Source organism: Macrotis lagotis, chromosome 1 (assembly GCF_037893015.1).
Source record: "Macrotis lagotis isolate mMagLag1 chromosome 1, bilby.v1.9.chrom.fasta, whole genome shotgun sequence".
Taxonomy (NCBI): Eukaryota; Metazoa; Chordata; class Mammalia; order Peramelemorphia; family Peramelidae; genus Macrotis; species Macrotis lagotis.
This window is the reverse complement of record NC_133658.1, coordinates 462,874,905-462,888,917: the sequence shown is the minus strand read 5'-3', so window position 1 is coordinate 462,888,917 and position 14,013 is coordinate 462,874,905. Positions and strand designations below refer to the sequence as shown.

Sequence of the window (14,013 nt, the reverse complement as noted above, 5' to 3'; positions counted from 1 at the left end):
TCTTGTAAATGCCACTGCACATGAAGTTTTAAATTATGCCTGCTGGTCATTTGATTTCCAGCTGCCTGTGTATAGTGGAATTCACCAGAGGTTGATCTAATTTAAAATCTCCTTTAAAGTGACCTTCATCTCTTTGGGGGAGTTTCAAGGATCAGAGATTAAATCAGCACCTCAAATCAAATGCAATTATAGGATTGTGAGATAAAATGAAATTTAGAGAACATTTAGTCCAAACCCCTCATTTTATAGGTCATCAAAATGAGGCCCTGAGTGGTTAAATATCTTGCCAAGCTTGCTGGAGTACTAAATGATACAGTCTTCACTGATACTGCAGAATAGTTCAGTCAAATAAATTTATTTTGAATAACTCATTAATAATTATTTATATATAATTGAAAACATATGATGCTATTTTAAGAGAATATATGAATGTGCTTAATAAATAACTACTTCTCAACTATCTTCAACAGATTTCAGAATGTAACACTTCCTAGCAAAATATTGTCCCTAGTTGGAAAAAGTCTCTAATTTTTTTCCTTCTTTTCACATAAAAATATAGGGCTTTAATTTACTGCTTGAAAAGAATATGATAAATTTACTAGTACCCAAAGAACAAAGATAGGATTTTAAAAAAATAGAAATCATATCATTTAAGAATAGCCCAACAAGTGCCCACCTAGGCAAATTGCAGTCCAAAACTGCATTCATTCTACAAACCAATTTTAAATGTTGTTCTGACATGAAAAAAGCATACCATATTTAAAAGAGATTAACATGTCAGATAATACATTTTCAGTGAACATGGATGAAGCTTTTTCTCTTCTAGAAATTCAGCATATGAAATGAGTTATGTTATTTGAATCTCATCAATAATTGTATAATCTGTAACAAAAATCTAAAATTTTGAATACTTTTATTTGATAAAACTTATCTGTTTGAGCTATACAAAGTTATAAAATAATAAAATTAATAAAGATAAATAATCCTTTTGTTTCATGAGTAATTTTCTATTTCATTTGAGGAAGAGGAACTGGCCCTGAGATGTCATTACTATAAATGAAGAAATTCCCTCTATTAAGGCAGACTAGCACTTTCTCTGAATTTTATAGTGTTAAAGAATGGCTAAAGCAATTATTGAATGGTTAAATGCATGGCCTATGATCACATAGTTAAATATGGTTCAATGGTAGGACTTGAATCAATGCTTTAAGGTGAGCTCCCTCTGCCTTGTTTTCCCTTTTCCCCTCTCATTTCATTCCTCTTGCACTATCCCTTATATACATATACATATACATATACATATACATATACATATACATATACATATACATATATGTGTGTATATATGTAAAATATATATCTCAATGAAATTCCATTTTAATTTTTATTAATTTATAGTAATTACCCACATAAATACCTAGAAAACATACAAAGCAAAACAAAAAATATGGGTGTAGACTCAGCACATGAAAAGTTGTACTCAATTTTGTTTCTGAGGTTTGACCCACATTCAATAAATTCTACAAACTTCAAATGAAGCCAGATGTTCATATAATCAAAAAAAAAAATCCAATCTCACCTCTAATACAGCTCTTTATACCAGGAATATCACTAAGGATCTGATGATTTGATGCTATAGCCCTTAATAGCACAGAACTCCCATCAAGATCAAAGCAAAATGCAATGGCTACAAGATTGGGTCCTAAATTACTTCTTTTCAACACTTCCACTGAAAACCAAATGAAACATACAAAGGCATGTGAGAGTTTGCATACCTCTCATTCTGAATGACAAGGGAAGTGAAACTTGGCAAGCACATTACCACTCAATAGGAAACTAGTCAGTCATCTTAAAAATGGCATTCTCACTGAAAGAGATGCCAGTATTTGAAACATTGCTTATAAACTACCTTTGATACGAGTCCCATCTTTACTTCCAACTTCCTATTTCATTAAAATTTATGATTTATTTGGTATTCTCTGAAATTGTCTTGCTTTTATGCACTAAACTTACCCATTCAGCAAATGTGTTCTGAGCATAAGTTATGTGCAAGTAACTTTGGTGAGTTCTTTTGATCTTCATTAATTAGCTATTCTAGTATGTCAGTCAATATCCATTTACTAAGTGACTACTATGTGCCAGGTCCTATGTGCATGACAAAAGAATGATGTGAATCTTTATTATAACTAAGCTCCTTTAAGAGTGGGAGAGGTGTCAGCGATTGGGTACATTAAAGTCCTTTCCATATCTTAACTCTATGATTTTTTGCCTTCATGGAAAAATATCACACTTCTCTTGGTGTCCTTGCTATGACTAATACTCTTGTCCCTCAGTTCCAGTCCTCTACTAAAGTCATTATTAGAGCAATCAATCTATTCATTCATCATTCAATACCTAAACCTTTGTTGTTAACTATGTGCCTACCCTTCTGACCCTCCAAATTACTGTCCTAATTTTTTTATAGGTCACAAAAATGAATTCTACTTTTTTCTTTAATAATAGCAGCAATAGACAGAAAATCATAGCCTCATAGATACAGGACTGGAAAAGTTTTCCAAAGCTTAATCATACAACTCCCTTCATTTTTGTTATTGTTCAGTCGTTTTCATTCATCTTGGACTTTTCATGACCCCATTTGGCATTTTCTTGGCAAAGTTATTGGTTTGGTTTATCATTTCCTTCTCCAGCTCATTTTACAGAAGAACAAACTGAAACAAACAGGTTTAGTGACTTGCCCAGAGTCATATAACTAGCTAGTATTGGAGGCCAGATTTGATCTCAGAAAGAGGAATCTTCCTGACTCTAGACCCTGAACTCTAACCATTTTGCCACTTAGCTGATCCTCATATAAGGGGTATATGAGTAGATGAATGTCAAACTATAGACAAAGTAGACAATGCAGAAGATCGAAGTGGATCAAAGCCAAAAGTGTTTCAACTTCATAAAATGAGAGAGAACCAGCACAGGTAGTCAAAGGGAACATACCTTCTTCATTCTCTCTTCAGGTCCTGCCTAGAAGGCAAAGCACAAGGAAGAAATATTGCTATTCAGCTTTCCGCCGGCTCCACCATATTCCAGTGAGTTGCCAAAATGACAAACACAAAAGGAAAAAGGAGAGGGACTCAATACATGTTTTCTAGGCCCTTTCAAAAACATGGTGTCTTCCCTCTGGCTACATATATGTGCATATACAAGAAAGGTGATATTGTACATATCAAGGGTATGGGCACAGTTCAGCAAGGAATGCCCCACAGATGTTACCATGGCAAGACTGGACGACTCTATAATGCTACACAGCATGCTGTAGGCATTGTTGTAAACAAACAGGTTAAGGGCAAGATTCTAGCCAAGAGAATTAATGTGCATATTGAGCATATTAAGCATTCTAAGAGCAGAGATAGCTTCCTGAAGTGAGTAAAGGAAAATGATCAGAAGAAGAAAGAAGCCAAAGAAAAAGGCACTTAGGTTCAACTAAAAAGTCAGCTTACTCCACCCAGAGAAGCATACTTTGTGAGAACCAATGGCAAGGAACCTGAGCTGTTGGAACCAATCCCCTATGAATTCATGGCATAAATGACTTAAAAAAATAACCAATAAAAGATTTCTTGAATTTTGAAAAAAAAAAAAAGAAAAGAAATATTGCTATTCAGGTTCTTCTGATGACTTACTCTGTCCAAAAGAGATTATCTATTTACTAGAGTGTTCTGACTCATCTATCTTTATAGTTACTCTTCATAATTATATTCTCAACCTATAAAAACCACTTCAGAAGGTCTTATACCTTTGTACTGAACTAGAAATTCCTCAAAAAAACATATACATATTGATATTCATTAAATAGTTCACCTTTCTATTAAGTAAAACTGACTATTCACTTGGAGGTATGCTTGTTGCTTATACTAGAAAATTGTTTTTTGACAAAATAGAAGTTTCAACAAAACTAATGAAAAAGTGAGTCATTGAATTTTAAGCAAATAAAACTCCTTTTAACATTAACAACAATACAGAATGATTTATCATGGAGATTAAATACAAAGTCTGAAAATAAAAGAAATTATTAAAATTTAAATGATATTTATAGATAATGTTAAAATAAATTGCCACATTTCAATGAATTCAGAATCCATCTATTTAGTGTTAAATAATTATTTTGGTCCTATAATTTCTTTTAATTTAATTTATAAATATAATTTAAAATTTTTTACTTCTATCATTTCTTTTTCATATTTTTAGCTTTGTTACTGAGATAGCACATAAATTCTTTCAATGCATAAACAGTCTCACTCTCCTTTGTATCCTCAATGTCTTGCATAGTCTGCACACATAGTAAAGGCTCAGTAAATATTGGCTTGTTGACTGATACCAGAAGTGAAAGGCATTAATGTCTGAAACCTGGACATGACATATGATATACTAAGTACAGGAGTTTAAAGTAAACTTTAACATTAATAATAAGCCTTCTCAGCGAAGTCACTTAAAATGGAAATGTGACATACAATAGGAAATACTGGATTTATCTTAATGTTCTATTATTTGGTCTTATGACCCTGGTAAACTTATTTCTTTTAGATAGGTTTTAATTGCCTCATCAGTAATTTAATTTAATTTTTTCCTTATTTATTTATTTACATCCATATGCACATGTACATTTTTAAGTTACAAAATTTCCTTCCACCTTCCCTTCCTACCCCCTCCCCTCAGCATCATTGTACATACATATTTTTGACAAACATGTTTACAGATTAGTTATTTTCAGTATGAGGAATTAAAAAGTAAGGGAAAGAGATACATAAGAGATAATTTTTATAAAGTTAGTTTAGGTTATGAAGGGTTATGTATTGTATGTGTGTGTGTGTGTGTGTGTGTGTGTGTGTGTGTGTGTTTGTTCTGTTTTCTTTTGTTTTTCTTACTCTGGATGGGGAATCACATGGTCCATAGCCAGTCTAATACAGTTGTTCTAGCTCTCTGGACTGCTGAATGGAGTTGCTTCCATCAAAGTTGTTCATATCACAATGTTGTTGTTAATGTGTGCATTGTTCTCTTTGGTTCTATTCCCTTGCTCAGCATCAGATCCCATAAGTCATTCCATGCTTAACTAGAGTTCGACCATTTATGGTTTCTTATAGAACAATAATATTCAATAATATTTATGTGCCATAACTTGTTTGACCATTCCCCAATTGATGGGTATCCCCTCAATTTCCAATTCTTTGTCACTACAAAAAGAGCTTCAGTGAATATTTTGGAACATGTAGGGCTTTTCACATTTTTTATAATTTATTCTGATATAGACTTAGAATTGCAATTACTGGGTCAAAAGATATGAACAGTTTTGTTGATCTTTGGGCACAGCTCCACATTGCTCTCCAGAAAGGTTGGATGATTCATTTACAATTCCAACAGCAATGCATCAATGTTTCAATCATCCAACCTCTCCAGCATTGATCATCTTCCTTTTTTCTCATCTTGGCCAATCTGATAGGTGTGAGGTGATATCTCATTGTTGTTTTAATTGCATTTCTCTAATCATTAATGATTTGGAGCATTTTCTCATATGATTTTATATATATATATATATATATATATATATATATCTTTAATTTCTTTATTTGAAAACTGCTTGTTCATATCCTTTGACCATTTATCAATTGGGGAATGACTTATGACCTATTAAAATTGATGCAATTCTCTATATATTTTAGAAATGAGACCTTTATCAGAACTCCTAGTCATAAAGATTGTTTCCCAGCTTTATGCTTTCCTTCTAATTTTGGCAGCATTGATTTTATTAGTGCAAAAGCATTTTAATTTAATACAGTCTAAATCATTCATTTTGTAGTTTATAATGTGCTCTAATTATTTTTAGGTAGTTTTTTTTTGCAAGGCAACGGGGCTAAGTGGCTTGCCCAAGGCCACACAGCTAGGTAGTTATTAAGTTTCTGAGGCCAGGTTTGAACTCAGGTAGTCCTGACTCCAGGGCCAGTGCTCTATCCATTGCACCACCTAGCTGCCCCTTGTATGCTCTAATTCTTGTTTGTTCTTATATTTATTCCCTTTCCAAAGATCTGATAGAGTATTTCTTTGTCTATTTATGGTGTCACTCTTTATGTCTAAATCCCATACCCATTTTTATCTAATTTTGTCATAGGGTGTGAGATGTGGATCTATGCCTAGTTTTTGCCATACCATGTTCCAGTTTTCCCAACAAGTTTTGTCAAATAGTGAGTTCTTATCCCAGAAGCTGATGTCTTTGGGTTTGTCAAATAGGTGATTGTTGTAGTCACTTACTGCATTTTTAAAACATATCCTAATCTACTGATCCATTACTGTATTTCTTAACCAGTAGTTTTGGTGCTTGTCACTTTATAGTATAGTTTTAGATCTGGTAGAGCTAGACCACCTTCCTTTATAATTTTTTCATCAGTTCCCTTGCTATTCTTGACCTTTTGTTATTCCAGATGAATTTTTTGTTACTATTTTTTCAAGCTTGGTAAAGTAGTTATTTGGCACTGATAATTAACTTAATTTGTGTAGAATTGTCATTTTTATTATATTAGCTCAATCTAACCATGAGGATTTGACATTTTTCCAGTTATTTAGATCTGATATTAACTGGGTGAGAAGTGCTTTAAAATTGTGTTCATTACAGTTTCTGGGTTTCTATTGGGAGGTAGATTCTCAAGTATTTAATGTTTATAGTTATTTTTAATGGAATATCTTTTTCTATCTCTTGCTCTTGGGCTTTGTTGTTCATACATAGAAATGCTGATGATTTATGTGGGTTTATTTTATATCCTGCTATTTTGCTGAATTTGTTAATTGTTTCAAGGAGTTTATAGATGATTTTCTCAGGTTCTCTAAGTATACCATCATATCATCTGCAAAAGAGTGAAAGCTTCACTTCTCATTGTCAAATCTGATTCCTTCAATTTCTTTTTCTTCTCTTATTGCTACAGCCTCATCAATAATTTTAAGATGTTTATCTAGATAGCTAGCATTTCAATAGGTTTGCAAATAACTTTACAAAATATTATCTGATTTGATCCTTAGAACAACCCTGAAAGATCTTTTCTATTATTATCCCCACTTTATATATGAGGAGACTTAAGCAGAGACTAAATGATTTGGTCAAGGTCTCACAGCTAGTAGGTATCTGAAGTCAGACACTTAGGAGTGCAAAGGGTATTCAGGGAAGACTTGCCCCTCTATTGTGAGGGTTTGCAGAGCCCTCTTCAGGGCTGCTTATCCCTCTTTGGTGTCCATTTGGCATGTGTCACCTGTAGCTCCAAGAAGACATTACATGCTCAGTGGCCACACCCTGATAAAAGCATCTCTGCAGACAGGCTAAACCAGGTTGAAGGTTAACTGATAGGCCTCATACCTGTAGGTGACTTAAGAAATTTCTACTCAAGTATGTAAAGATTTCCCTGAGTAGAACGGGTGGGTGACAATGTTTTTAGGTAAGGCCATGAAGGTGACTGAAGCAATTTAGTATAATAAACAGAGAGAGAAAGAGAGAGAGACAGAGAGAGAGAGAGAGAGAGAGAGAGAGAGAGAGCAATATGTACATTTCTTCTGCAATATGATCAAAGAAAGAAATCTGAAAAAAAGTTCCTAACAAAACTGTTAAAAATATCAGAAACCTATACAGGTCTACAATCTTGGTTCTGACTGTTATCGATTTCTAGGTCTTCTCACATATATAATTCCTGGAATTTCATGTTTTTTAAAGGTCTTTGAATCCTGGAGGTGGTTTTCTCTTTCTTCAAATAACCACACTTACTTTTCATCAACTGTAGCCTAATAATAGCTTATTCTACCTCCCTCCAAGCTCTGTGTAAATTCTTTCTCTTCCCATCTGAAGCTTCAGTTTATCAGAGCAGTTAAACTAACCACTACTCAAAAACCAGGAACAGATATGTATGTACATATGGGTTTGTCTATATGGATACTGTGTGTATCTAAACATAATACCTATGTGCATATAAATCATGTATAAATAATATGTATGTGTGTGTGCATGTGTGTTGTGTGTGCATATGCATGTGCATATATTATTATGAGGAAAAAAATTCCATCCTCTCCTCTCCCCTGGCAGCATATCTCTCATCTACTCCATGGATCATACTGGACATAGCAGGAGGGTGAGTGCCTCAGAGAAAAGGGTCTCCCCTCAGGGACAATGATCAATGACAAGTGAATAATCAACCAGACTCTCCATATACCCACACACCAACACCAGTAACTGTTTCTTTTCATCTTCACAATAACTTTGGGAAATAGGTGCTATAATTATCCCCATTTTACAGTTGAGGAAACCGAGGAAAGCAGTGATTAGAACGACTTGCCCAGGGCCACACAAATATTATGTATCTGAAGTCAGATTTGAACTTGGGACTTCCTGACTTGAAGCCTAGAATGCTATCCTCTATTTCCTAGCTCTAGCTAAATGAAAAAGAAATTATAGCATGATAGTATTCATAGAGTAGAACCAGGCAAAGAAGGAAGGATGGATTTATGTTGAGAATTTTTCTGATCATTTAAATCAGAAACAATTCACTTTTGCTTATGTTTTGGTATCATTTATGCTAAACATATGTATGTTAGAGGAAAAACTATTTCTGAAAAGATGTTACATTCATAGTTTATTAAGATTTATTGACTGTTTCAGGGTTTATTTTTTTATTTTCTATTTTTTAGGCTTTTGGAAGGCAATGGGGCTAAGTGGCTTGCCCAGGGCCACATGGCTAGGTAATTATGAAGTGTCTGAGGCAGAATTTGAACTCAGGTACTCCTGGCTCCAGGTCCGATGCTCTATCGACTGTGCCACCTAGCTGCCCCAGGGTTTATTTTTCAATAAAAAGTATCCAAAAAAAGAAACTTACTTCTTTGTCTACTGGCATTACTGATCAAATTAAATAAATTATTAATTGCTAACAGTAATTATTTACAAGTCTACCATATATTTCAGGATATATATATATATATATATATATGTATATATATATATATATATATAGTTTTCCCCCTAAAATAAGGATTCAATTCTCTCATTTCTTTTTGAATTTCAATATTTGTATATTTATCTCATAGAATACTATTTTAAAAAAACATTATTAACCATTGACATACAATCCTTCAACTAAAGCTACACTTTTTGAACTTACTGAATAGATTGTAACTTATATGCTTCAAGCAAGCAGTAAACATTTTATACCACAATATAAATTTAATGGGGAGACTCAGTAGTGCAGTGGATAGAGCCCTGGGCTTGGAGTTAGAAAAATACAAGTCCCAAATCTAGCCTTAGACTTTTAGTACATTAGTGACCCTGGACAAGTCACTTAGCCCCACTTTGTAGTACTTATTCATCTGTAAAATGATCTGAAAAAGGAATTGGCAAATTACTCCAGTATCTTTGCCAAAAAAAAAAAAAAACCAAACCCTTTTGGGGCCACATGGAGTCAGGCAAAACTGAACAACAAATAAATTTGATAATATTATCTGTCAATATTTGAAATGTTTATTGTGATAAATTAAAAGAAACTGTAATTCATGCCACCATTAGTAGCTTTCACATATTTAATTTTCTTGATTCCAGTTCAAAGCATTCTTATGAGTGGCCTACTGGCGTATACATATTAATTCATTACCAGATAGAAATGAAATAATACAGAAAAGGTAGACATTATGTACAGCTCATTTACTGATTTCACTGAGCTGGGTTAGAAAAATTACAAAACTTGTACATTTTCCAATCTCCCCATCTTCCTATTAATAATTTCATGTATAGTTCAAAAGAAAATATTTGTCAAATCCTTTGATAATCTCAAGAGAAATAAAAAATACCAATCTTCTCATATTTACTATACATTTGCAGGTTTTTCTCCAGAGATACACAAACTATCATTATTATTTAATGTCACATTAAGTATTCAGCCTAAATGCAACTCCTAAAAATCATTCCAGTTTAGAAATTTATTCTATAGTGTCTATGAAGTGTGTGATGACCTTGAATGGATAGTCATTTAACCACCCTCTTCTAAGAATTTTTGTTTTGTCTTCAAGCAAAAAAGACATCTATTTATTTCTTGAGGAAACCAGATGACATATCACATAAGCCTTGATCATCCAATTACAAGGTGTATTCTAAGGACACAAGAAAAATCATAATCCCCTTTAGGTGTAATTTCCATTTAATTATGATGTAAAAAAATACTTCAAATGAGCCACCTCCAATCTAAATTGCTTTCAAAAGGATCATGACTATAGAGATTCTCAAGAAGGAACAATATAACATTTAAATTTCAGAATCATCATCTTTGTTTAATGGACAAATAATCAGTGTGCTCTTTATCCTTATTTTTTTTTACCCATTTACTATCTGGTTTTCATACAAAGATCATCATAAATTGTTCTGAAAACTCAACTGGGAAAAACTTTATTTTGAATATATTATTTGAATATATTTTGAATATATCATGACACATGAAATCAAACATCAATGGAAGCATTTTAGAAGGCTTACAGCAACAAGATAATACAAAAAAACTTTTATGCATGTTGGTTGCCTAGATACAAGCAAAATTCTATTATGAAAGTTAAAAACCTCTTCATCCGACCATGTATTGTTTTATTGTCACATAAAGATTTTGCTGTTTTCAATAAAGTCACTGATGATTAAATTTTAAAGATTAGTGTAGTGCATGAAGGGTTGTCTCCAACAACCTTTCCTCCTTTTAAGGACAAGTCATCTAATTATTCCACCCTTTACAGTTCCTACTTACAGCTACTTTCCCACCTTTCTCAAAGACTTTCACACCTGATTTACAATCTAGTCTCTGACTTCTCTTCCCTCCCTCCCTACTCTTTACTCTATGGTCAATCATTTCATCAGTGTTTCTCTTTGCCCTTTAACCCTTTCTGGCCTTTTTGTTTGTCTTTTTTTAACATTTTAATTTTCACCTGATTGACCCACAAGCTGACTTCTTCATTCCCACTCCTAAATAATGTAAGCTGAATGAATATGCTTATAGATATTTTATAAATTTAGACTATCCAGAATTATTTTCAACAGTACCTTTATTATTATGGGGTCATAATTTTCTCCAAGTCTTATTGATACCTTATAATACTCTTTATATTACCCACCTCTCTCTCAGCAGAATGTCACCTACTATTTTATGTAGAAGAATAAGGTCATCTAAAGTAAGATTCTTAATTTCCATACATTAAAACCTTTATCTTCTCCCATTCTCTATTTCATCCTTCTAAAAAGAATTATGTGACCTTCTGCCTTATCAAAGCCAACCCTTCCCATTTGTCCTTGATAAGATTCTACCCCTCCCATCTTTAGAATCTCACTAAAATGATAAATTTCCCCAGTCTCTCTTGCTCTTTCTCTCTCTCTCTCTCTCTCTCTCTCTCATTTCACACACACACACACACACACACACACACACACACACACACAGACTTTTAAGTAAGTTCCAATAAGAATTTTGCAGTCCTAAAAAAAATTCCCTTGACCTAGCTACCACAAAAATTATACACTTAATTCTATCATTCTATCATCCCCTTAATAATAACAATGATTCTTGCTCACAAAGCATATTTCTCAGAAATGAGAGAGGTAAATAAAAATAGGTGATGAAGATACAAAAACAAAAACAATACCTGCCCTCAAGTAGCTTTCATTCCTTTGGAGAAAAGCAACATTGAACACAGATAAACAGAAAACTTCTAGAATAAACAAAAAGTAGCAAAGGCAGGAAGAACACTAACATCTGAGGAAATAAAAATTGGTTTCCTATAGGATGCCACATCTGAGCTATCCTTTGTAAGAAACCACAGATCCTTTGAGAAGGGGGCAAGATAAGAGCATCTTCCATGCACAGGAGATATAACCTGTCTAAAGACACAGAGAGGGAAGATGAATTTTCTCTTTATTTCTCCAATTTACTGAAAGTTCTCTCTTCTAAATCACCAACAACTTCCTAATTGTCATATCCAATAGAGTTTTCTTCAGTTTTCATTGCTTTTAATCTCTGCAGCTTTTGACACTTCTGAACAATTACTCCTGGTGGATATGTTCTCCTCCCTTAACTATAGAAATAATATACTTTCCTGGTTCTCCTAACTCTCTCTCTGTTCTTCTTTTTCCACTGACTCTTCATCTGATCTCTAATATCTTTATGTAGATGTTCCTAAAGGACTATTCTCAGATCTCTTTTCCACTTGCTGTACAGTATTTACCTTAACAATCTCATTAGCTCCCACAGTTTAACTTATCTCTATATAAATGTCTTTTACCTCCAGACCTGATTTCTCCTCTCACCTCCACACCTGCATCTTCGAATTCATATCTATATGAATGCTCCAGAAATACCTCAAACTCAAAATGTCTAAAAGCAAGCTTATTATCTTCTACATGATTTCTTCTTTCTGAATGCTTTCTGTCTTCAATACCACTTTTTATTCATTTCACATATTTATAACTTTTGGATTTGACTCAAACTCTCACCTTCACCTCTTAGTTACCAAATGCCATTAATGACACTTCTAAAATAGCTCTAGAAGCTGTTCTCCCTAAGTTAGTTTCTGCCCATCATTTAAAGTCTTGATCCAAATACCATCCTAAATATAAAACCTTCCTTGATCACTCTAATCAAATAACAACCTTCCCCCTTAGGTCTCATACAGCACTGGCTGCTACTCTTTTAGCATGTAATTTTATTAGTGGTATCTTAACCTCACCTGTGATTCTAAGAAGATTCCAAAAAGCAGTAATTAGTTTCTTCTCTAGCCCTAAAGACAACTGATACTTAATGAATTTGTTCTGTATTGTTGTTGTTTGTCCTTCTTTCTTTGAAGAGAACCAATGCAGCTCAGGGGGTGATGTGTTGACTTCCTAGTGAATTGGATTTCCCTGAGTCAGAGCTGTGCAAAATCACCAGTCCACTTTCTCTTCTGGGGTCATCTGACTCCAGTGGCAAGACAAAAGCTGACTGGAGATGACCATAGATGCGATGGGATATTCTCAGTCTTTTTAAGCTAAGAACTTTCCCAAATTTCAGTTTGTCTGGGGCAATGGCTATTCATTTTGAAAGACTAGGTAAGAATTGATACAAAAGTTGGCCTAGTTTGACTTTAAAAAGAATCCATCTGGGAAGGAAAGACCTTCAGGCTTTCTGACCTGAATAGAAATCATGAAAATTCAAACAATGAGCAGAGGCCTGGGCTGAAGCCTCAAGTGAAAGTCAGAGAGATTTGAGATTAAAGACATAGTCTAGTATCTATTTGAATCACAAAGGATTTTTACCAGAGCTATATTTCAAGAAATCATAAATATTAAAATGAGACAAAAGAGTTAATTGTCCCAATTGTTGTTTCCTTGGGGGGAAAAAAAAGAGCAGTGATAGAATAAATAATAAGGAAGGAAAATATCTATCTGCCCCAAAACCCAAGAGAATCTTCTGAAGTAAAAGTGATCAAAATTTGGTCATGATTTCCCATGTGGGCAGAGGAAGAAGAAGAGGTGAAAATAGCAGAATTATCTAACTGGAATTGATTGGGTTTCCAAGGGGCAGCTTCTTTCAGGGTTACATATTCAACCTAAATAAAATGACTAATATTGAACTTCAAAGTCTATCAAAGAATTCTCTAAAATGGAACACATGCCACAGTATTAAAGAATCAATTAATTTTGCCCAAAATACTTATATTTTATCAAATGAAATTCAAAATATAAAAAAAACAACTCGAAAAAAATGATTAAAATCAATGTTAGATAAAGATATTACATAGGGTAATTGATATGTAAACCTAGATATAAAAGGGAAATATATAAAGAATTATATTGCATTTAGAAACATACCTTAGAACATTGTTTGTGAGTCTGGCACCATACCAGGGAACCATTGTTCTGAAAAAGAATTAAAATATGTTTACCCATTAAAAATATATCAGTATAACCCTAAATCACTTGTTAATGAATCCAGAACAACTTTGTAA

The 14,013-nt window shown here is 33.4% G+C and overlaps 1 protein-coding gene across 4 annotated transcripts in view; it reads right to left on the bottom strand.

The window, feature by feature from the left end:
• The window catches only part of ANOS1 (anosmin 1), a 246,491-nt gene that overhangs the window by 194,433 nt on the left and 38,045 nt on the right, over nt 1–14,013 (bottom strand). For 3 of the 4 annotated variants that reach the window (XM_074213594.1, XM_074213597.1, XM_074213595.1), the window contains exon 2: nt 13,877–13,924. The exons of the other annotated variant lie outside the window; for it this stretch is intronic. In XM_074213594.1, coding sequence (XP_074069695.1) covers nt 13,877–13,924 — 48 coding nt within the window. The remainder of the gene's footprint in view (nt 1–13,876; nt 13,925–14,013) is intronic. 4 annotated transcript variants of the gene reach the window in all.